This window comes from Poecilia latipinna, unplaced genomic scaffold, assembly GCF_001443285.1.
Source record: "Poecilia latipinna isolate Pla-1442-1.1 unplaced genomic scaffold, P_latipinna-1.0 Scaffold217, whole genome shotgun sequence".
In the NCBI taxonomy this organism is placed as follows: Eukaryota; Metazoa; Chordata; class Actinopteri; order Cyprinodontiformes; family Poeciliidae; genus Poecilia; species Poecilia latipinna.
Genome location: NW_015112833.1, coordinates 411,567 through 434,743, shown reverse-complemented (window position 1 = coordinate 434,743; position 23,177 = coordinate 411,567). Strand labels below are relative to the sequence as shown.

At 40.3% G+C, this 23,177-nt stretch overlaps 1 protein-coding gene across 13 annotated transcripts in view; it reads left to right on the top strand.

The window, feature by feature from the left end:
- The window catches only part of LOC106947011 (protein shisa-6 homolog), a 91,301-nt gene that overhangs the window by 7,543 nt on the left and 60,581 nt on the right, over positions 1-23,177 (top strand). For all 13 annotated transcript variants that reach the window (XM_015031771.1, XM_015031770.1, XM_015031773.1 and 10 more), the window contains exon 4: positions 8,666-8,770. In XM_015031771.1, coding sequence (XP_014887257.1) covers positions 8,666-8,770 — 105 coding nt within the window. The remainder of the gene's footprint in view (positions 1-8,665; positions 8,771-23,177) is intronic.

The following is a 23,177-nucleotide window of genomic DNA, read 5'->3' as shown; positions in this document are numbered from 1 at the left end:
ATACTACATCATTCTGTGCCATGTCATAAAGAGTACTACTCACATAATCATACATAATACGACCACTTGGACTTAGCAAGCCCACAGTATAACCCCTATTAAACTCATATTAAGTGCTGGTATTGCTGTCTACTCTACAAGGCATCCTGTGTGTTTGATGACCTTTATTTAACCGCCTGACAGTAAGAAATCCCAGGAACAGCCTCATAGCGTAATATTTTGACTTGTGATGGCACCACTTCTTTGCTTGGTGCCCTTTTGGTCATGTAGGCTCTTCACAACTTGAATCCTTTCCAGATCCATAGCTGACTAGCATGTGTATCACAGTGCATCCAAATTCCTTAGGGTACTTGGATGTTGGAACATAACCAACAAGTAATTTTTTTTAGAGTGTACTTCTTGCCTTAATCCGTCTCATATTTTACTTTCACATTTGGGAAAAAAGTTGCAGTATCCAGATTAAGAAGGATTTAGGGTTTGAGGACTAAAGGCTGTAACGTCTAGAAAGCCAAACCGCACCATGTGATTGGTTTTTATGAATGGATCTCGATCTCAGAGGACGGTGTAAATAGACCCACAGACGGCACAATGGTGCCAAACCAAAAAGGAACAAAAAAAAAAAAATCTGATAACGGATTTGAATACATATATATTTAAAGATGTTGTTACAGCTGTAGTGGTGGATTGTGAGAGAGAAGCAAGTCATGCGGCAGAGGTTAAGGGACGGAGCTAGAACCTGTGACGACCGCATCGAAGACTAAGGCTGTATGTGGATCGCATGTTTTACCACTTCACCATCACCGCGCCTATACTTTTTTTTTTTTTTTAAAGATGATGCTGAAATCTGTACTTTTTTTTTTTTTTACTTTTGCTAGTTATGGCGAAGCTCAACCTGTGTTCTTTCACCCAATACACCGTGTACTTTTTAGAGTCCACTTGTGCCACAGGACAGCAGCCACTTGGCATAGTGGCAGCTAAATAAAGGATTCCTATTCATATCCATCCAGTGGGTACATGGGGGACTTTTTTTTACATTTCTCTATTATGACTGCAGTCTGCATTCATTCACTAAGTGTCTCAGTCCATTCCGTCGCCACATCACTCTCCGCCTAATGTTCGCCAGGCGGCCTTGGAGCGAGACAAGGCTGACATGGAGCTGCACGTGGCAGGCTGCCTTTTGTTCAACCTTGCTTGTACTTATTGTCAGCAAAGGTCAGGCATTGCTCGATTCGTCTATCCGTGGCTTTGCTTGGCCCGGGAGAATTCTGCCTGCTTGCTAAAGCTAGCCAGGCCAAACCCTTCCCAACCCTCACGTCAGGAGGAACAGGCGGTCCTGATGGCACTTGGACATGAAAGGCAGTGGCAGCGCAGGCGAGAGCCTGCTTGATGTGCGCATAATAATCGGGAGCCCCACTGTACACACCCGCTCTTGAAAGAGAATGCATATTCATGCGCGTTTAAATGGGCATTTGGCACACACGGAGGAGGCGGGCCTCTTAAGAAGAGGGTCCTCAGATGGAGTCATCGCTGATGAGTTTGGCACTTCACATCCAGAGGCTTTTTCGAGACGCTTTTAAATCAGGTAGAGAGACCTCATAAAGCAAGTGGCTAAAGGGCCCAGGAGGATCCTATCAGCTTCAGTTTGGAGCGGGCATAACATCCATTTTTCCTTTGATCCGCGGCATGTGAAGATGCTCTGTCGCTCTCAGCAGTAATCACATCCTTGCCAAAGTATTTTTTTTATTCCTTTCTTGCCGTTTTGGAACTTCTTTTTTCTTGGAGACTCTAAAAATACAAGCTGATTTCTTTTTTCCACCTTCACAGGCCTTATGTGACATGGCACCCTTGGTGCATGACAAACTTTCTTGCTTTTTCAGGGCTATATATTCGGGTTTAAAGAGAGAAAAAAAATTGGGGCCCATAGCAAAAAATAAATAAAAATAGTGCAGACAGCATAATATGATACCAGCGCAAAGTGCAGCTATTTTTATTTGAATCCCCTCTGCATTATTGTCGGGCTCAGATTCTCTTTTAGGCCGGGGTGTAAACACAGAGCGCCCTGCAGCCACAACAAGTCGCAGTCCTTGAGAGGGGAGGAGCAGATAACTTAACAGTGGTTCGCCTTTGGTTAAAGTAAACAATAACCGCTCACTGAGTAATGCAGTTTGGCTCACGGCTTTCCTCAGATGAAGTTGATTTATCTGCCGCACACCGGAGACACAGATCTGCTCTTTCTTTTTTGTCTTAAAAAAAAAGAAAGAAAAAAGCAGAAAAATACAAAATGTGTTGCTTGGTTTCCTCTCTGACATTTTCCTAATGCGCAGAATGATGAAATATAGTTTCCAGGTAGTGCGGAGAGTCGCTGTTCTCCTCCGTCTCGCTTTGTTCAACGGCGGGGGAAAAAAAAGAGAAGAAAACAATCACTCCCGTAGAGCAGTTCCGCAAAAAAAAAAGAAAAAAAAAAAAGAAAGCAAATTGGATTATGAGTTATGAGGCTATATTCCCGGCATCACAGCTATGAGAGTAAGCAGAATCACCATCTTAGAGCACTTGCCCCCATGGCGGCTGAGAAGCCGTCAGCAGCTGTCTGAATCTGCCTCAGCGCCTCCAGCGTGGGGAACGCCAGGGGGGTTTTGGGCAATCGGCTAATTTCGTTTGAGATGGGCAAACTTTGGAGCTTAAAGGTCAGCAGTGGTGGACTATGAGAGGTCCTCATGATCGAGTAATCATTCCAGCCGTTTAAGCTGCTTTGACATGACCTTCAGATATTTTTAAAGCGCCACAGTGCCTATGGCACCATGAGAAAGTATTCACAGCCCTCGAATGCTACTGCATGCGGCCACGCATTTATATGTATTTTATTCACTGCTAAAACTTAAGTATTTTTTGGTCTAATTTCGAGGGCAAATATCGTAGCACACTTGAAATAAGATATAAGGGATTGTTTTAAGTCAATAATTCCTTAATACTGATGAAAAATTACTAGTTATTGGTGAAATTATCTGTCAGTGAGACAAGACATTTTTCTCCTATTATGAGTGAAACAATCTACTGGTGAAACTAGTACTTTTTTTTTTTTTACCAATATTAAGGAATTATTGACTTAAAACAAGCTCATGATTCTTACTGAAACGTTACTTATAAGCTAGTTTCTTCTTGTTTCAAGTGTACTAGAAACTAGACCAAAAATACTAGATTTTGTGCTTTTGCAGTGTTGGAATTTTTAAACTAGTAGAGCAACACAAAATAGTCAATAACAGTGAAGTGGAAGAAAAAAGATCTAAGGTGTGAATCATTTTTGCTAATAAAAATAGGGCGATAACATCTGCAAGTTTCTGGGGTATGTCTACAGGTTTTTTACGTCTAGACCCTGGTGGTGCAAGTATTGCAAGAAATACTTTGGTGTTATATCTTTGGTAGTATTTACAATAAAGTTTTATAGGGATTATTTATAAAGATTTCAAGTTTGATCTGCAGCTAATGAGATGAAAGGTTCAAGCACATTTATCTTTGCTTTAATCTCAAGAGAGATTAAAGTATGGGACTGACATCAGACCTGACTTCACAGTTGATTATTAGTAAACCACTGAGGTCTGCTTTCATGTATACTCAGTGACCAGACTGACTGCTCCCATTGAAACACAATAGCAGCATTTTCAACAGAGATCCCAGTAGTTCTCACTAGGCCTTAAGTCCAAAGAAGCCATATTGGATGTTGAGATCAAGTTTTTAGTGAGAACTCAACAGATTTCCTACATTATGTTCCAAATTCATGGGAAACATTATGTAAAGTTTTCTAATCTAAAATGGGAAACTTCAACTTCCATGTAAAAAATAGAATTGACAATAAAACCAGCTGTTCCATAGGTAAGAGCCCACTTAACAATGTGTCGATCTTATTTTAAAAAGTATGCAAAGATGGTGGTGCTTGGTAGACTTAACATTTTCTAAATTGCTTAAGAGAGAAACACTGAACTGAAGAATTATTTTATGGCACTAGCTGGACGTCTGAGGTCATTGGCTTGCTGAATATACCCTACAATTTCCATATTGCTACTGAAAAAAACATTCTTGTTAAATGGTTCAGTGACTATTGTCCTGCACAAGTAGCATTTTGCATGTGTCATCTTGCCAGCGCAGTCTTCCACATGTGTGCTGTGTCCCCCACATTGCTTATATTATTTTGATTATCCACCACTAACGTGACTTATGAGATCAGTTGCAGTTATAACCCCTTTATTTAGGGGTTATTTAGGGGTAGATGCTAATGTGAAACGTGAGGCTGCATGCCTCACTTTTCACATTCTTATTTGTACAAAAAGAAAAAGAACCATGCACAATTTCCCTTCCATTTTGAAATTCTGTGCTACTTTGTGTTGATTGGTCCAAATAAAAACCCAATACATTTAAGTTTGTGGTCACAGCAGGACAACATTTGGAAAAAGTTAAACAGCTTTGCAAGGCACTCCAGCTCCCTTTATTTACCCAGACAGTATATATACAGACAATAATTAGTGTCATTGTTTGCCAAAAGGTTCTTTTAGCATTATATTCAGTGAGTTGTCCTGTCCCAGCCACACACCCAAACACGTGCACACTCACTCTCACACACACACACACACACACACACACACACACACACACACACACACACACACACACACACACACACACACGTGCACAAACTCATTTTGCCCCCCACACCTCTTTCTCCTTCCCGCCAATTAATCCTGCCATAACATCTCTGCTGTGCTGACTGTGACCTCTCCGGCTCCTGATTGGCCGGATGAGCTTCAACCCAGTATTATAAATAACGTTTCCGTGCTGACTGCATCAACATATTTAATTGAGGCTTCTCCCAGAGTGCACCTGTGTTAAACCTCAGCGTCTCAGAGACCCAAGCTAATTGTCTCCTGGCCTTCGTCTCATTATTACCCCTTATTATGCAGATGGACCTTTGGCCCCGCAAAGTGTATACATGTTCATCAGAGGTGGGATTCAGGTGTGAAGGCAGAGATTCATCAGCATCTCTTTGTAGTGTACGGTTAATTATGACCTACAATGAAATCGGGACTCCTGCAATTCGCCAGTATTAACACAAGAGGGCTTGTGTTAATGGCACCAAAAAGTGGCATTTTGGTACTTTGCCAAAATGGCATTAAACAAATCTCAAAATGTCTCAGCATATAAAACAAAAAGGTACATAGATGGAGACTGTTTTAGATTGTTTTAGGATATACTGAATAATTAAGATTCCCTCTGCCTGGCTCTAGTACGGGTTGGCTGACTTTGAATTCGCACACCCTCCCTCGTCTCAGCAACGCAGCATCGCACTCTGCTCCATTCAAGATGCAATTATCTAAATATTCAAATTCATCCTCTCCTGGAGGTAATTCAGAAAGTGTAAGTGTCCAGTAATGGCTGATTAAAGAATGATTACCTTGTGGATTCTCAGCCCCTCCTAGCCACAGTGTGCCAGGCGTATACGAAGTCACCATTTCCTTTGTATCAGGGACGATAAATTCATAATGCGCGGCCATTGCCCTGCGGACCCTTCGCGACAAACGTCGGCTTAATGAGCTGGAGATGGGAGCGGGTTGGCGAAACGAGCAGGATGACGGCTCTTGAGGGGGTCTTTCAGATGGAAGGGGTTGTCGCATTTGGTTGCGGGGCGGCCTATCAGTGACAAAGGTGACGGAGGGAAACAACAATGGCATGTGTTTGTGTCAGACACAAAATTGCTTGTATGATTGAATGGGAAAAATAACCCCAGCAGATACTCTATCTGCAGCCATAAAAGCAATGTGCTGAGAGGTGTGATTGAGTTCAAAGTGCATCGGTATGTGGGCGGTGGAAATATATTGCTTTTCAGACCTTTTTTTCCCCACCTTTCTTTCTTTTCCTCTCTCAAACGGTCCAGAGTGTTTGTCTGTACGGTTCACAGATCAGCCGTTCCTCCTTTATTTGTGTCTAACAGAAATGACACCATGCAGAAATTGTCTTCTTGATATCTGGGTAAGAGAGTTAAAATAGCCAAATATTTGACAATTTTAACAGGTCACCGGCAAAACTTGAACTGCTAAACATATCTGCTTTGTTAAGCTCCTCAAACATAAGATTGTATAATAATTGCTTTCAGTGGTGGGGATGTGATGTTTCAGAATCCTGGTCTATATTAAAAGGGTAGCTATGCTGTTCAGAGATGTACTTATAGTGGATTTGTTTTGGATTTCTGATTTTCAAGAAGCTGGGATTTGCTTCTTATTTGTCTTTAGGTAACTTCTCTTTAGACCCCTTCTGTCATTAGTGGTCATTAATTTATTAAATTAGTAGCTGAGGCAACTTCCCACCCTGGTTCATTGAGAACAGTTGCAGTAAAGCAGAGATTTATTTCTTTAAAACAAAGAAAATAATTCGGAGTAGCTTCTTAAGCGCCTCACATTAGTCAGGAGTCGTAAACATTGATTTCTGCTCGTATTCTGTAGAAAATTCATCCCAATACATTCACTTAACGATTTCCACCACTTTTAATTTTTAGTTTCTGTAACAAACAAAGTTTGAAAGCTGAGAAGAAATAATAAAAAAAACAACCAAAAAAACAAAACAAAGCAACTTTTTTGTAAAAGCATTCAGCCTTGCCGGTGTCTGCTGAAGTTAGTTCTGGGTCAGTTCGCTGCTTCAGCAATTCAATAAAATGTCCCCAAGGCTGGTACAGATTTATATCCTTTGATGCTCTGCTCCATTTTGGGTACAAAACTGCAAAAGTACAAAATGGAGATGGAGTGAAATGACCAGCGACCCATCAAAGTCTGGTTCTGTTGTAACAGCTTTGGTGGAGGCTGGTTGAACTGGCACGACTCCACTGGAGACATAGTTACCGAAAAATCGTCAACTTTCGTTTACTTATTCCAACAGCAGCTTTTACCCTGAAAATAGGCTCGGTTTACTAATTAGTAAGCAATCTGAGCTTTGATTGGCCATTTCTGGTCACCAGCAAAACTCTCAATGTGTTTCAAGCAATCATGAAAACCCCCTTCGTATCCGATTGGGAGGTATTTAAAACACTCGCACCAATGGCCAATCCTGTGGCTGTACGTGATAAAAATGTTTTCCTGTGTAATTTGTTACTTGTTAGGAAGTGCAATTAGTTGTACATAAGCAGCGGTGACATTGGTGTGCCCACTTGTGTCATGTGCATATATATATATATATATCATGTTAATGACCTGCGTTAATGTGCGTTCAGGAAGCCAAATTACGAGAGAGCATTCTGCTCTAAGCCTGATGGTTCAAAACTAGAAAAATGTCACCTTCGAATTAGTGAAAGGTTTCTGGCTGACTTTAAGGTCCTTAGTGTCTTATTGATGAGACACGGCTGAATGGAGCATGAACTTTAGGATGTATTCGGCTTCCATCTGTTGGAATAAAGAAAGACCTAAGACAAAAAAATACAACCTTATTCAAGTCAACCTACAGAATGATACCCGCAATACAAATTACTAAAATGAAACTACCCTTTTTAAGCAGAAGGGCTTTGGGGAGAGCCTGAGTATTGTTGCCAATCCGTGACCAAAAGAGGTCAGCAGAGGTGGATGTATGCCTGGCTAAGGAATCCATTTGGACGTTTTCTTTGTATGTCCCTCTCAGAAGGCCGACCCTGAAACATTTGGAGGCATTTTCAAAGCCTTCCAGCCTAATGGGATTGACACACGGGGAGTGAAGTCGCTCACTCTCCATCCATTTTCTATGGTACATGTACGATGAGGACAATTGCTGCCAAGCAACTGGCAAAATTCGAACATGTAAAATTTCAAGCTTGTATGTAGATGTTGACACATGGGCCCGTTGGACTCACCCCTTTAGCTTTCGTTTGTTGCTCCCTGTGTGTAGACCCCATGGATGAATGGAAGGAATGCCAAAAATCAGATGTCACACATACATCACACTACAACGGCCCACATTGCCCCCCAGACTGGAAACTGTTTTGGGACTGTTTTGGGACGTCGTAACCTGTTTTTCCGAGCCACCCTTAAACGCAACATGAGCGCTAAGGCGCTTGCGCTGGGTTTACATCTGTGCAGCATGAAGGCTGAACTGTGCAGGTGTGTTAGAATCATGGCAGCAAACCAGCAAAACGCAAAAACTTGGCATAGCCCCCCCACCCCGCAAATAACCGACTGAGTTGAGTAAAGCTGTTGGATGCAGGTAATGTTAGCTAAATGATGACTAATTAGCTAATACCAATACAGCTCCTTAAGGTTGTTCACAAGTAGCCTACATGCTACTGGTGTTGTTGTCTATGTTCATGTTACATTCATTTGAGTAACTTTTTTTGAAAGGTACTTTTAAGAGTAGTTTTACTACACTGTACCTTTTTCTTTAACTTGAGTAATATTATTATTGCTATGTATATTAATTTTGCCCCCCTCTGTTAAACTCATCTGGAGCCTGGGTTTCAATGCTTTGCTAACCCTTCTGAGTTTGATTATGACCTTGGAAGAAACAACAAAAACAAGCAAAGCACTGCTCTAGCTCAATTAAAAATCCAAATTTAATAGTCAGAATACTAACAAAACCTTTTTTCTCTCTGTCTGCATTCATGTGTCTGCGTGTGCTGTGTCCACCTGAATGAACCAACGTGCTAATGTGGTGCTCGCGCCACCAGGTCTCCACTACGGGAAAGAGAGCATCCGGAGCAGCGGCGGCGGCGGCGACCTTCACAACTTCATCTCCTCTGGCTTCGTGACGCTCGGTCGAGGCCACCAGAAAGGTAGAGCGCCACCTTTTCTCCGCATTTCCTTCTCTTTTCCTCACGCAGGCGGCCTCCTCTCTCATCCATATCGACACGCCGCGCTGCATACACCCCGCTGCATACACACAGCTGAATGCTAATTCCCACCCTCTAATGTTCCACTTGCAACACTGGTGATCAACAACAAGACACTCGATGAAGGTGAAATGTTTTCAGATTCAATTTCCCTCCCCGGGTAATTCACATGGACTCCTGCCTCTGCATTTTTGCAATTAAGTACAAGCTCGCGCGTGCGCCAGCCTCCACTGGTGGGTGACGCAGGGGCGGAGAAGGTGACTTCCAACTCATACACAGTCATGACCACATGCCATTAGTTGGGGGTTTTGCAGGGGGCAAAGTTTTCCCATGGGTAAAACACTAATTAGTATGCAGCTAAGACGTTGTGATTTATTCCGTTTAATTTTTATTTATTTATTTTTTGTTCCACTATACCAGATGCAGTTCATGGGAGCACGCAACCCCCCTTTCACCTGATAACATCTTTTTGAATATTTAATTGAACGCTTGTTCTGCTGCATTGTAAATGATTGCTCTAGTGACAAGTCTACGTGATTTAAATGTAATTTGACTTCCGCTGCTGTGTGCGTTGTTATCACTCCTCCGCTCCCTTCGTATCGCCGTCAGAGCTTGCTGGTTTCCGATTCGTCGTCCTGACCTGCTGTAGCTGTGGTATCCGCTTGGTTTGATTTCACGTCTTGTTTTGGCCACCACGCGTCGCGAGTTTTGTCTTCAACTACGTCGAATTGCGTGGGGTGTTGGTGGGGTGAGAAGTTTCCCCCATGTCCTTAACGCGCTTTACGAGCAAACTTCGTGTTTTTATTTTGACGACTTCTTCTTCTATGGCATTTACTGGCAGTTTACATACTTGATGTATTACCGCCATCAACTGAACAGAGATGTAATTCAGAAGTCAAATCCTGTACCTTCAAAAACCTTAAAATATCCGTATTATATACATACTTATACACTCACACACACATACATGCATAGTAAATCCTCCAGGTTTTGATCTGTTTCACAATTTCATGCAGCTAGATTTGGGAAAAAAAAAAAAAAAAATCAGACGTTGAAACCCCCTTCTCCCACAATGGTAATGTGGCAAAAAGTTATTAGGGTTTTATGAATCTTGCAAATTTTACAGTCCCTAATTTGTTTAAATAGATTTTCGCTTTTGTGCAAACATGACAATAGCGGGCCTCCCACACGGCTGGCAGTGAACTCCCTGTGACAGTATGGGGTGTGCTTTAGCTTTCAGCATCTGTGCTGGTAATTCTGCAGTAATTCTGTGCTTTTCCTCGCAGCGGCTTGCTTCTGACTACTGTTGTGCAAAAACAAATGACAGATTGTGAGATTGGGATGGCGTGCTGATGCTAAAACACCCTCCCCTCCTCCTTTAAAAAGAAAAAAAGGAAAACAGAACAGAAAAGAGAAATAAGTAAAGCACATGGAATCTTTAAACAGTTTTCTCTTTTTTGGCAGCATCTCTGTTTGGCTGCGCGGCGCCCAGAGGCAGGTGTTACTGCAGACTGAATCCTTAAAATCAATGAAGCTCTGTTATGAAATTTCGCTTGGATATTGTTGCCTCTCGGAATTATCTTCAGCATCTTCACCACTGTACAATAACTCCGGGGGCAACAGAACGAAACGAGCAGTTTCTGCTAATGCCACCCCCGCTCTCCGTCTCTCCCGCAAGCCGCTTCTTTTCTCATCTACAAATGCAGATTAGTTTCTTCTATATCCACAAATGTGTTGCTGTGCTGTCCTCCTGCTGCATTGTGGAGGCAGCCAACACACAGCAGGGGAAACAAGTATTGAGCAAATGAATGTTTTTCTAAGTAAATATACTTTGAATGAGGCACCAGATGTTGGTAATAAACCAAATATTTGTGGGAAATTACTTAATAACCTAAGTTGTATGAAGCAAAGCGGGATTACACAGGTTACACGTTGTAGAATTGCATTTTTAACGCAATTTCACAACATGTTCTGTATGGAGAAACTGTCACATGGATTTCTCAGGTGGATTTTTTCCCCCTATAAAAATCTTAAAGGCTCTTGGCTCGCTCTGTTTTTCACTTCTTTCTCAAGATTTTCACTTCAATTCAAGCCGAGTGGCTGACTGGGCTCTTCTGGCAGAATTTCTTTCTATCTCTGAAACCAAAAGAGAGTTTTTATGGCTGTGTTTGGAATCATTTCCTGGTGTATTTTCACATTCTCATTTAGAATATTTTGTTGTTTTTCTCAGTTAAGCTCTTTCTTGTGTTATGGGAAGACTGCTGATGTACCATAAAATGAAAGACATTCCTACACCATAATGAAACCACCTCCAAATTTCCATATTAGTATTAGTTGATGTGCAGATACAAATCTACTTCTACTTGAAAGAACATCCAAAAGGTTAGTCTGTTTTAACTCAATTGAACCGTATTTTCCCAGTATTTCACTGGCTTATCCTTGTGTTTCAAAGTCAACTTTAAATAAGCCAAAATATGCTTTTTCTTCACTGGTGGAGTCTTGCGCAGCATTGGTTTAATAAAAAAAACAAACAAATATTTTGATTATTCTTTTGACTCCTTTGTCAGTAATTTTGTGAAGAGGACATGGTTGTGTCTGGTTTATGATAAATTAATTAATTAATTTTTTTTTATTATGAGCCCAACCAGTCCTCATTTGAGTATTTGGAAGTTTACAAATGTTTCTGTAATGAGTGGCATCAGAATGTTTTGGGTCAATGGCTTTGTTTGACTTTGTTGGTCTATTTAAAGGCGATAAACCTTTAAATAGGCCAATTGTTGGGAGTAAATCAGCTGCTACTGAAAAGAAGCAGGATTTTTCTTTTATGCTGATAGTTTTTCTTGGGTTTCCATTTTTTTTAAGTTTCTTTAGCTTCATATAACACCTATTCCCAATGTCATTCCACTTAATCCCCCCCAAAAACATTAAGTTATGAACTTTATTCTCTGAATGTCAGGATCACTTGACTTGTTGCCACCTTTTGGTGTGGATTTGATGTAAAACAGCCTTAACAGAAATCGATTTACTTGTAAAAAGTAATTATTTCACTCGCTGCATAATGATTTGGAAATTCTTCCATGAACCTGCTAATGTTTCGTCTTGCTCCGTTTTTTTTGGAATTATCTCAAATTTGTCCGTCGTTAAAGCCTTGTGTGCGGCTGATGTGAACTCTGATGAGTCACATTAAGGTTCGCAGCGTGTAAACACTCCGTCTGAATTACAATCATACAGAGTTTCATTATTTTTTGATGAGGTTTGCTCAGCTTAGTTTAATTTGGCTAAAGACAACAAGGCAGGAGAGGGGGGAAAAAAAAGAGAGAGAATACACAAGCACCGACTCAGGGCTGTCGGTGGGAAAAATAAATCCAGTAACAGATGTTTGTATTTTTCACTGGATCTTTTTAAAAAAATACTTTTTCTTACAATGACTGAACGAGGTTCAGGAGTCATGATTGTGGTCCTCTGGCGTAGACAAGCTCGCCGTCTGTTATCGTGCCTAATTATACACGCAGTAGGTGTGTTTGATTGTTAATTACGACAAGTTTTGTCTGTACATTGCAAAGCCGTTCCCTTTGGGGAGCGGGGCGGGAGCGGCAGGAGAGTTCAGGGGGTGTCGGCGAGCGTCGGAGCAGCTGGATGCTTCACATCTGTGCGGCAGAGTACATCACAGCTACGCGCTAAATAAGATCAGCTGCAGGCTCCAGGGGGAACTCACATAATTGGTTTTCCATATTTTCTCAAAAAGTTTTTTCCCTCTCCCCCTCCCCTCACCTTTGCTGGTTTTGGTTTCAGGTCTTCATTAGGCAGGTTTCCATCTTTCAGTCTGATATAATTTTTTTGCATGTAATTGAAATGGGTTGTTATATTTTTGCCAATTTACCAATAGAATGTTTTATAATTACTAAATAAATTGAAGCTACTGTGGACTAGTCTAGTTTGAAGCGTGTTAAGGTGTTAGAACAGCACAATAAAATACTTTAATGCAACATGACAAAGTGTGAAATCCTGTAAGGGGTGTTTGTGTTGTGTTTGCAAGGCATTAATTGTGTTAGCAGACCTGATGGATTCAAAATAATTTAGAAAAATGATTCCAATCCTTTACAATAAAAGTATTTTTTTACTCTTATGTATGCAAATTGTAATAAGAAGAGACATTTTTCTCTGTTAGCCATGGTCTCTGTCTTCTGTCATGTTCCATTTATGTTGGAAATCAGAATGAATAGCAAAACACAGATATTCCTAATGATAGTTAAATAAGGCTAATTATTATAAGCAAACAAGCCATTTCTTAAATGAAACATATGTGTGCAACTAATTTGTAACGTAGACATGGTCAGAGGTGTGATTAAATGATTTAGTACAGCAGGTGAGCAGCTAAAGAATTGGCAATTGTGGATTAAAGGAAGGAAACAGAATTTTCTAAATATGTTTTAATTAAAAATTTCGAACACTGGTCATTCACAAAGAATGAAAGAAGTGACAAGAAATACCTGTTCTATTATGAAATAATGTTTAAGGTTGTTTTTTTCTATAACAGAAATCTAATCAACAAATGGACCAACACAGACAGAGACTAATGCTTACATGAAATCCATTTTTAGGGAAGTTAAGAGTTTCCAATAAAACTTGCATGTCTTGGATTTTTGAAATAAGTACCTGGAGTAAAATATGAAGAACCGTTGTATTTATGTCATTTAACTGATTTCCATTCTTTAGATTTTATTCTGTTTTTCTCTGTGGATCGTTCTTTGACACTGAAGGTTTGGAAACTTTTCACAAAGACTTACTTCTAACCACATCGTTTACTATCAGAAAAAAAATAAATTAAGTGATTGTGAGTTGTGGACAACAACAAAGTGGATTTATGAAATAAACAATGTTCCAATTTAATGTTGATTGTTGTTTAAAAGGTTGCTTCGACGTATTTATTTCAGTGCTTTTCCATTCCCTAATCTGTGACTCTGTATGCAATCATAATAAGCAGAGCACCTGCCGTTTCCTGAACAATTACGTTAACGAGGGTAAGGCTGTTTATTGCAGCGTGGCCCGAGAAGTCTAGGATTTATAGTGGCTTGTTAAAGTATTACAATTAAATACAGATCATTTATTTAGCACCAATTTGCAACAAATGTCATTGCGAGACGCTTTACAAGGCACAGGTCCAGTTTATATCCAGTCACGTTGAGGGCAAACTCCTTCTTGGCTTTTTACACATTACAGCCACAAACCCATATTTAGTACTGGGCTTTAACGTTACAGAATAACACAAATTGTTCGTAATCAGAGAACAATATTATTTTCTTTTAACATTTTTGTCACAAATAGACATTTGGTATTCATATTTAGAGACACCTCTTTCTGAAAGTGCAACTGCATGTCCTTTAGGGTGTTTCACACCAACTTTACACATCATAAGATGAAGATTTTTGTCTATTCCTCTTTATAAAAAAAGCTCCAACTCAGTCACATTGGATTGAACATCAAATTTTAACTCTTACTTCAGATTCTCAATTGGCCCAGTGTGTGTCCTTTGACTGAGCCATTCTAACAGCACATTATTGAGCTAAACCAATCGAATTGACCTCTCCCTCTATATTGAGGGCTGTTTTCACGATGAAAGGTGAACCACTTTCACATCGTTTGCATCCTCTAAGAGGTTTTATTCAAGGACTGCTCTGTATTTGGCTCCACCCATCTTCACATCAACTCTAACCAGCTGCCTTAAGAAAAGCGCCCCCTAACAACCAGGTTGTTCCACTACATGTTTAAGAAATGCTTTGCGATGGTTCACCATGTAAACGTCCATTATTTATTTATTTATTTATTGTATATCCATAAAGATTTCAGTTTATGGATGCAACATGAGTAAAATCTAAGGATTTTTGAATAGTTTTTTTTTCTAGGCTGTGTGTTGTTACAAGTGGTCTGATCTCCATCTTCTACCGACATGAACTCCAAGTACTCAGGATCTTATCTTGACACAGAAGTGTTTTCTCTCTGGCACCCTCCGAGACTTATTAGCTAATTGCGTTCCATTGATTAGCAACCCTCCCCCCCAAAAAAACAACAAAAAAACAACAACCTATTAAGTTTAAAAGTTTATTTTCTTTTACACATCTAAGTGTTTTCCCTGGGTGACAGAGTTTTACTTGTGCTAAACTTTATTTAGTATGCACAGCTGCTAACCTTGCTCCCGTCCCCACGGCCATCTGTCCAGATCGATGCACTGCCTCACACATTCCTTTGTTTCTGCGTATTCTCTTGTCCTCTTGTCCAAAATTAGGAGGCAGCGAGGTGGAGGCTTCTGTCAAACTGAGCCAAACTAATGAGCTTGCTCACTGATCTGTTGTCTGCGTGCCTGTGTGTGTGTATGCGTGTGTCTATGTGTGTGCCGCTGTCAGATGGGACCGCACTGTTACACCGCCTTGGGTGCGAAAACTGCAGAACTCAGTTTGAAGCGTCAGAGATGCCAGAAATTGTATAAAAGTTCACTGGGAACATAATCTCAGAAGATAGATAAGAAGGGAGCCGGAGCAACTTTGCTTCCTCTGTGTGTGTGTGTGTGTGTGTGTGTGTGTGTGTGTGTGTGTGTGTGTGTGTGTGTGTGTGTGCGTGCGTGCTGGCAGCAGTGATGCAACGCCGCAACACATCATCGCTTCCAGCTAATGCAGCCCGATCGACAGTTTGTTAATTGTTCTTGTCACGGGAGAGCTGCAGCGTGGGTTTCCATTGGCTCTCAGTCGCCAGGCCAAAACCGCAAATCTGTAAACTCCCGCTCAGGAAAAAGGCGCGGCGTCCGGATCAAGGATCCCCGTCTTTGGGGCGGCTGGATTACAATGCAACACCTTGATTGACTTGAATTTTCGGCATCGGACTGAAGATTGACAGCCCGTATGCAAATTTGATTGCATAATGTAAATATGCAGCTTGCAAGCTGTTATTGGTTGAATGCGTCAGTTTTAATTATTTTCCTGTATGTCACTCTTGTTGGTATAAAACACAGCCAAGCCGTAGAAACCGGAGGAAGTGATTACTCCAGACAAAGCCTCCATTCTTGACTTAGCATGTGCAATACTTCATTACCTTGCTAAGCCCAACTTTTAATTCTGCCCTGTGGAGGAAGTCAAATTGGTTTTCATGGCAGGCAATTACTTCTTTTTTCTTTTTTTTATGAATATAATGTGCCTGGGATGGCGGAATTGGAGATGTACGAGCGGCATTAGTGAGGGATGTTATCACAGAACTTTTATTTACAATGTAATTTCAGGGAATTAGGGAGTGCAGGAGGTGCTAATTGGTGTTTTTATGTGGCAAGTTGTTCTGCAAAACAACACATTACTAAGAGAAGGCAGGTTCAGGCCCGGTTTGTACGTACACTTCAGAAAAAGACAACTTTTTTTTCCTGACTGACATTAAATCAGACTAACTTTTTCTGTTATAGGTTTTACAAAAATATTTCTACTTACTGAATCGTTTTTCACAAGAGTTTGCTGGAATATTTTGGTTCATCTTTCCTGGCAGAACTGCTGTAACTAAGTCAGTTATGTAGACCATCTTGACCTTATCAGCCCACAGATTTCCCATGTAGCAAAAGTCATGGAGTTTTGATGGCCACTCCAAAAATACTCACTTTGCTGCCACTTATGGCATTGGTAACTCATTTGAGAGATGTTGCGCTTTCCAGCCAATGTCGAGTTACTACGGTAATTTCACCCCCGCTGAGCAGGAAGTGAAATTAATCTGAGGGGCGACTCTTTTAATAGATGGTAAATTGCAAAAACTTGCTAGTTCCAGTTGTCATAGATAAATGAACAAATATATTTACTCACATGACGTTTAAAGGACTGCATACAATTAAAATAAGCAAAAATATCCAGGCGGACATTTGAGACTTGGGTCATAAAGGGTTAAACAACGTGGCGGAGGTCTTCATGATTATAAAGACCCAGTTATGTGTTGTTCATCCCTGCTACACAGAAATTCCCAAACAGTTGTCTGGATTCTCCCATGGTGGCTTCATTTGCATACAGTTGTTTGAACAGATGAACGTGGCACCTTCAGGCATCTGGAAATTGTACCCAAGGATGAGACAGACTTGAGGCAGCGCACAGTTCTCTTCCCGATATCTTGTCTGATTCATCTTCATTTTTCCAGGATATCACCGTGTGCTTAAGTTTGTGTCTTTTTGTACGTTGTATTAGCTGTAGATAACAGAACAGCTGCTGCCTGCTAATTCTCCTCTTTTTGTCAACCATTAGTCAGAAAATTCAGTGCTAAAGAGAGAGAGAGAGAGAAAGAGAGAGGTAGAGATAGAGAGAGAGAAAGAGAGTCATTTCCTGCTTTTTGAATAAATCAAATGCCATGGAAGAAAAAGCCCATGGGCAGCACCATCCTCTCCCATCCATGTAATCAACACCCACCCTTCATGATGAAAGCATCCGCCCATGAAAGAGTTTTTTGTTTTTTTTTAAGGAGGAGAAACAACTAGAGCTGAAGTGGTTCACCTATGACCACAAATCATCAAACAAGAGACAGAGGAAGAGATTTGTGATGGAGCACTCACATGTCCAGGCCAATCAGATATGGGTGGTGTTACTCCGTCAGGTGTCAGACTGCCTTCAGCAGACATAATAATGCACTGGGCCAAGGTTGGGGTAATGTCATGTTTTCCAGAAGTAGTAATTAAGCAATCAAGGACTCTATTACTTTTAAACTGACCTTGAATAGTTTGACTAAGACATGTAAAGTTGTACAGAGAAGAACTAGAGTCTACAACTTAGATTTAAGCAAAACTTTGCAAACTTAAGAAAAGAAATGAGTGAGAATAAAACTCTAAATACTTACAAAACTAACTCAAAACGTAGGTCTTGGATTTACGTCTCATAAGAAATGAGTTTCTTGTGTGAATGCAAGTCGGTAAACTTACAGAAAGGTGTAAACATCTCTGGCTTTGATTGTAACATTACACACTATATGTTTTGGTTGTCTTCAGTAGCTCTTAATGATATATACCAGTGTAAGGAGTCTACTGAAGTTTCCAGTTGATCTGTTTTTATCAAGCATCAAGCAATCTGCTGCAGTAAATAAACAAAGTCCTAACCTTCAACCCATATTCTGCAGTTAAACTGTGCAGTTGGTTTATTAATTATTGTTGAATGGGTCAACAAAAGGTTAATATGTGTTGTAGCATCTTGATGACCATGAAGATTTATCTCAAACTGAACTTTGCATTAAATAATCTTTTAAGATTTGAAAATAGAAAAAAAAAACACTTAATTTTACCCTGACATCCTTATCTCTCGATGGTAAGCTTGCATCCTTCCAGAGACAGCAATAGTCCTTCACAATAAAAGCTCTTCCTGCTTGATTCATTTTATAAATCCTACATTAACACATGCGTATCCCATTTCTATTTTTTTAAACTAAAATTGCTCATCAGTTTTTAAAATGATTAATAAAGATGATAATACTGTAAGCCAACATGAACCTAAAGGGAAAATGTTGTTTTCAGCCACTAGAGATGTGAGACGAGGTCTGGATTTATAGGGTCCCTTAGATTGAGCCTGGACAGAAATCAGAACATTCTTATTCCTGAGATGTGTTTTACTAAAATGTTGACTTCTGTGTGGCATGTGTAGGGTTCAACCACGACTGGATTTTCTCCATGTACTCCAAATTCGATGAATGTTGGATTGATTGGAGGACTGATGTTGGACTGAGGTGTATGTTTGTGTGTGAATTGGTGTTTGTCTAGTATCCTGCATGGCTGCATAGACAGGCTTCAGTTCTGACAAAGACAGAAAAAGAGAAAAAACACTTTGTGTTTTACTGGTCAACTTTTATATAGCCCTGTGAAACATGTATTAGTTTGAGTGAACGCTCTATTTCCTGTTGCTGACAAATCACAGAGAATGCAGTATTTTTTGTTTATTTTCAGGGAATGCTGTATTGATAGGTTCATCAACATCGAGTTGGAACTCTTCGCATTAAAGCTCGCAGAGAGTCTCATTTCTAAACCGAAGCTGCAGGTGTTCAGAAATGCCTTGGCTAAATCTGTAAAATAATGTGGCATTTTCATTCACTTATCATTCAGACAGAGAGGAAATGCAGTATGATTTTATTTTATTTATTTGCAAAAGTGCATCTCTAACATTGTTCTGCTCAGATTTCTGCTCAAAACTCTCTTATGAATTTCCTTATAAATTCTCTTCAGTTAAACAAAAAAAAGTCTCATTTAGGTCATTTAGAAGTCGGGGGAAAAAAATCTTTACAAATTGAAATTTGCATCAAAGGCTGGTTGAATTTGGTAACCATGCGGATCACACATACATTTTTAATTCAATCTGGAAAGACTCAGACGGAGAACAAGGAACAATTAAAAGATTTAATGACAGCAATGAATAACAGTTCTTTGGCGCTCGGGCCCCGGCAGCTGATTTGAGCTGAGATTTGATGTGAACTCGATGAACATCCCGATAACTGATTAGGGATGCTCTCCCCCGGGGCCCGACACTGGTGGTGGTGGTCAGGAAGGGTTCCATCCTGGAGAACCGAAGGATGAGGGTGGAGATGGGGAGGTGGTGGGTTGAACGCAGCTGGGAAGCGTCTGACGGTTTGGGTGTGGATCCTTTTATGCAGAGCCTGATTGCTGATTGAACGTGCAGGGTGAGGTCCAGGCTGAGGACGGGGATGAGCATGACGTCGATGGGTGAACGGAGGGGGCGGAGTCTTCCAGCTTGAACTTCAGCTAAAGCTCCATTTTGATTTTTGGAGCTGCATCATTTTAATTTAAAACTCCCTCCTTAATAGTTTGAAGCTTAGAACGAGGCAGCCAAGCTGCACTGCACTGCCATCTATGATTGATGATCATTTAAAGGCCGCAGTAAAGAGACTGCTATCCATGCTACAGTTATAAGTAGCGTTGTCAAACTTAAGTTACTCTGAAGTAAATAAATTACGGAGGCTGTTTTTTGTATTCTGTGAGCTTGAAGGTTTTAATGAAAATTCATCATTTTGTTTCTGTATCATCTGCCCTCAAAACATTGAGTTTAATTTCAATATGATGAGGGATATATATATATAAAGGCATATAGCTGTAAGCATAAGCATCTTACATAGAAATCAAGCTCTCCTAATGTGGTTGAGCCCTAAGGTGCTTTATTTCTGTTGTTTAATTTTGTAATGCAGGCCTAAAATATGGACCTATATGCCCATATTGCAAAATTATCTAATTTAGATACCTTTTGTGCACTATGTAGACTGCTTTCCCCCCCTTTTTGAACAAGCACTGATATTGAAAAACTTATACTGCTGATTTTCTAACTTCCTATAGCAGCTAATCGTGCTGCAGTGCTACCAATGTTAGCTTATTTTGTAACAACAGCTTTTTTTTTTTTTTTTTGGATAACATCAGAATCAGCTACAGTATAGATTGGATGCTACTGGGTCTAAACCTCTAAAGGATTGTTTTGAATTAATTCAGAATTGAAGCGCTCTGAGTCAAATTTCTGTGCATTTTAGAAGGTTTTTGAATTCTATGGCCTAAAACGTCTTCAATGACGGTAGCAAGCAGATGGGGTGGAGCACAAACCTGAACTGATGATTGTTTGACATAAGGGATTCAGGTTTATCGGATGGATCGATACTAAATCAACAACTACAGCTCTGTTCAAACCTTCCTCCTCCATGTTCTTATCCTGCGAGAAATAACCGATGCACTTGTCAAAACTTTTCTGAGCATCTGAGCTGATTTTGAAAAAAAAAAAAAGTTGCCAAATGTTTGTATCGCATGTTTTTTTTGCTTTTTAGATCTGCTTACGCAGGGCATCGTTAATGAACAGCTATAAATGGCATATCTGTAAGTCATTAATGAAACTGTTAATGGTATGTATTGTACATACAAATTGCCTTCTGTGTTTTGTTTTTTTTAATAACTTTTTGTTATTAGCCAACCGGACAAAAAGCTGCCAAAAACTTCTGTTCTTCTTAATTTGTTCAGGTGTGTTGGAGCAAAACATAAAGGCCAGTGTTCCCTAAGGACCAGGAGTTCACAAACAAAAAGTAAAAAACTTGAACAGGCCCTGCAGTGTTTACATGCTAAATTGATGTTAAGTAAACTAAAGCTTGCTCTGTTCAACCAAACTGACTGTGCAAGATGAGTTAGCTAGTGTAGCATTTTTATTTTTAGACATTGTTTGAGGATAGGAGGAGCTAATAAATACAGTTACCATATATTATGATTGAATTTTATCTGAACAAATGAGGCATTTAAAATAAATATACAACATATCCATAAACTAATAATAAACCCACTGATACACACTCCAATCTTCACCGTCTAGAATTTTACACACTCGCGATGGTCTTCTGGATTGTTCTGATCAATTCGCACCTTTATTGATTAAGTTTGAAAATTCTTTCATGTGGAAATGTTTCTGGGATACCGAGGAATCTTAACTCACTCAACTAATACATCCTGATGTGTGGGTGGAGCACAACAATGTGTGCAACTATCAAATGATGTGTAAATGGGTTCACACTTTGTGGTTGTGCAACATCATAGTCCGTGAATAATCAGATTTATGAAGTCTATTGGTTTTTATAATCCTTTTTGATCCACTCTTCAGTGTCTGGCTCAGTTTTCTACTGACTAGATTTGGCATCAACTGATTCTCCCTCTCGGTCGCTCCAAGTCCTGGAGGAACAGACTCAAAATGAAAACAGTATTTTTTGCAAAATAAGTACCCATGAGTAGATCTCATCGAGCTTTATTGCTGAGATCTGACGTAGATAATTCACTGTGAGACTAAGTACCTTTTGTGGGTTTCCCAATAAAGCTTGGTCCTGGAGTTGACGGATTTGAGTCCGACATCTGGAAGTAAGAGAAATGACCCTGATAGACTCTGAACTGCCACCTAACTATCAGTGTTGTAAAGTAGCCCATTGGAACAATGACAACACATTTCATGGTACAATTTCAATGTGACTGGTTTTTATGCTAAACAAACAAAGCAATGTGAAATCATATCTACGTACCTAGCTGGTCTCAGTAGTCTGGGGAAAGGTGTTGTCATTCTCTAAACTCTCTCCCGTTGCTTGGCTTTTGTTATTAACAATGATAATCAGTCATTGATGTCATACAACTCTGCTGTGTTGTCCCAAGGAATGGTCTTTGAAACAAAAATACAACTTGCAAGTGTAGAAAATTGTTCACATCATAAGCCACGTCAATTTATTTAACATAATAGATAAATGCGTTTGAATGAAATCTTTCTAAACAAAGTTTTCCCACAATCAACTTTTGGAAATGTTTAACTAACCATTTTAGATGTTCAGTGAAGTTGCTGGCTGAAATAGAGAACTACTCTTTCTCCCCCACTTCACATCCGCTCTCCAACTCAGCCCTGTGACGAAGCCCACATCAATTCTTTTCACGTTTGCAGAAAAAAACACCAACTATCTATTAAATCAGTGCCAGTTTTTCCCTTTTTTTGTCCAGAGGTCCTTCACTGTCAGTATTTGAATTGCATGCCACAGAATGCCCTAAAGGAGCTGCTGAAAGCACAACCATTCTATAGATTACAGTTCTATTCTCTGACAGCTGAAGGTGTTACAGCTCGCTTTAACCAGAGCAACTTCTTTTACTAGCCTCACCGATATAAATTCCAGTTAGAATGCTTTGAAAAAGCCAGCCCGCACTTCAGGGAGCAATCTTTACCCCCAAATCTGTTTTCCATGGCTTAAAATGCGGCTCGAGTGTCCTGTGTGAGTTTTTGATTGACAGTGCCCGCCGTACTGGAGGGAAGCCTTACGGCTCATACAAATTGATGGTCAGGTTCTGGGGAGGTGGCACGGCTGACCTGCTGGCTAAGCACTCTTACAGAATAACCAATAAGAAAGTGTTAATAAGGTCCTGGAGAGCAGAGCCTGGGCCGTGGCACTCATTAGCAGAGCGAGGTTGGGAACGGAAGAATTATTGTATTCACGAGGTGGGGGAAATGACCGGGCATCTTTGCCCCATGCCTCGTCTCATCTCCCACGCGTCTTCCCTTGAATACTGAGGAGTGTTTAAAACCAGGACGGAGTTGAATAATTGTGGCTATTGTTCAAAAGAGCACTGTTTCCTTGTCGTTTTCCATTAGGGGCTTACCGGGTATTTCTAGGTATCTTGTGTTAGATGTCTGTTATAAAATTCGCCTTGAAGAGGAAGTCACTGCGTGGAAGAAAGTCACTTGCTGAGCCTTTCACTTTGGTCTGCTTTATGGCCTCTAAAGCCAAATCTGAGGACATGTCCTCCAGCAGGGTGTTACTCTCAGGGACCAGTTAGGGGAAGACGGGGCACTTTCAAAAC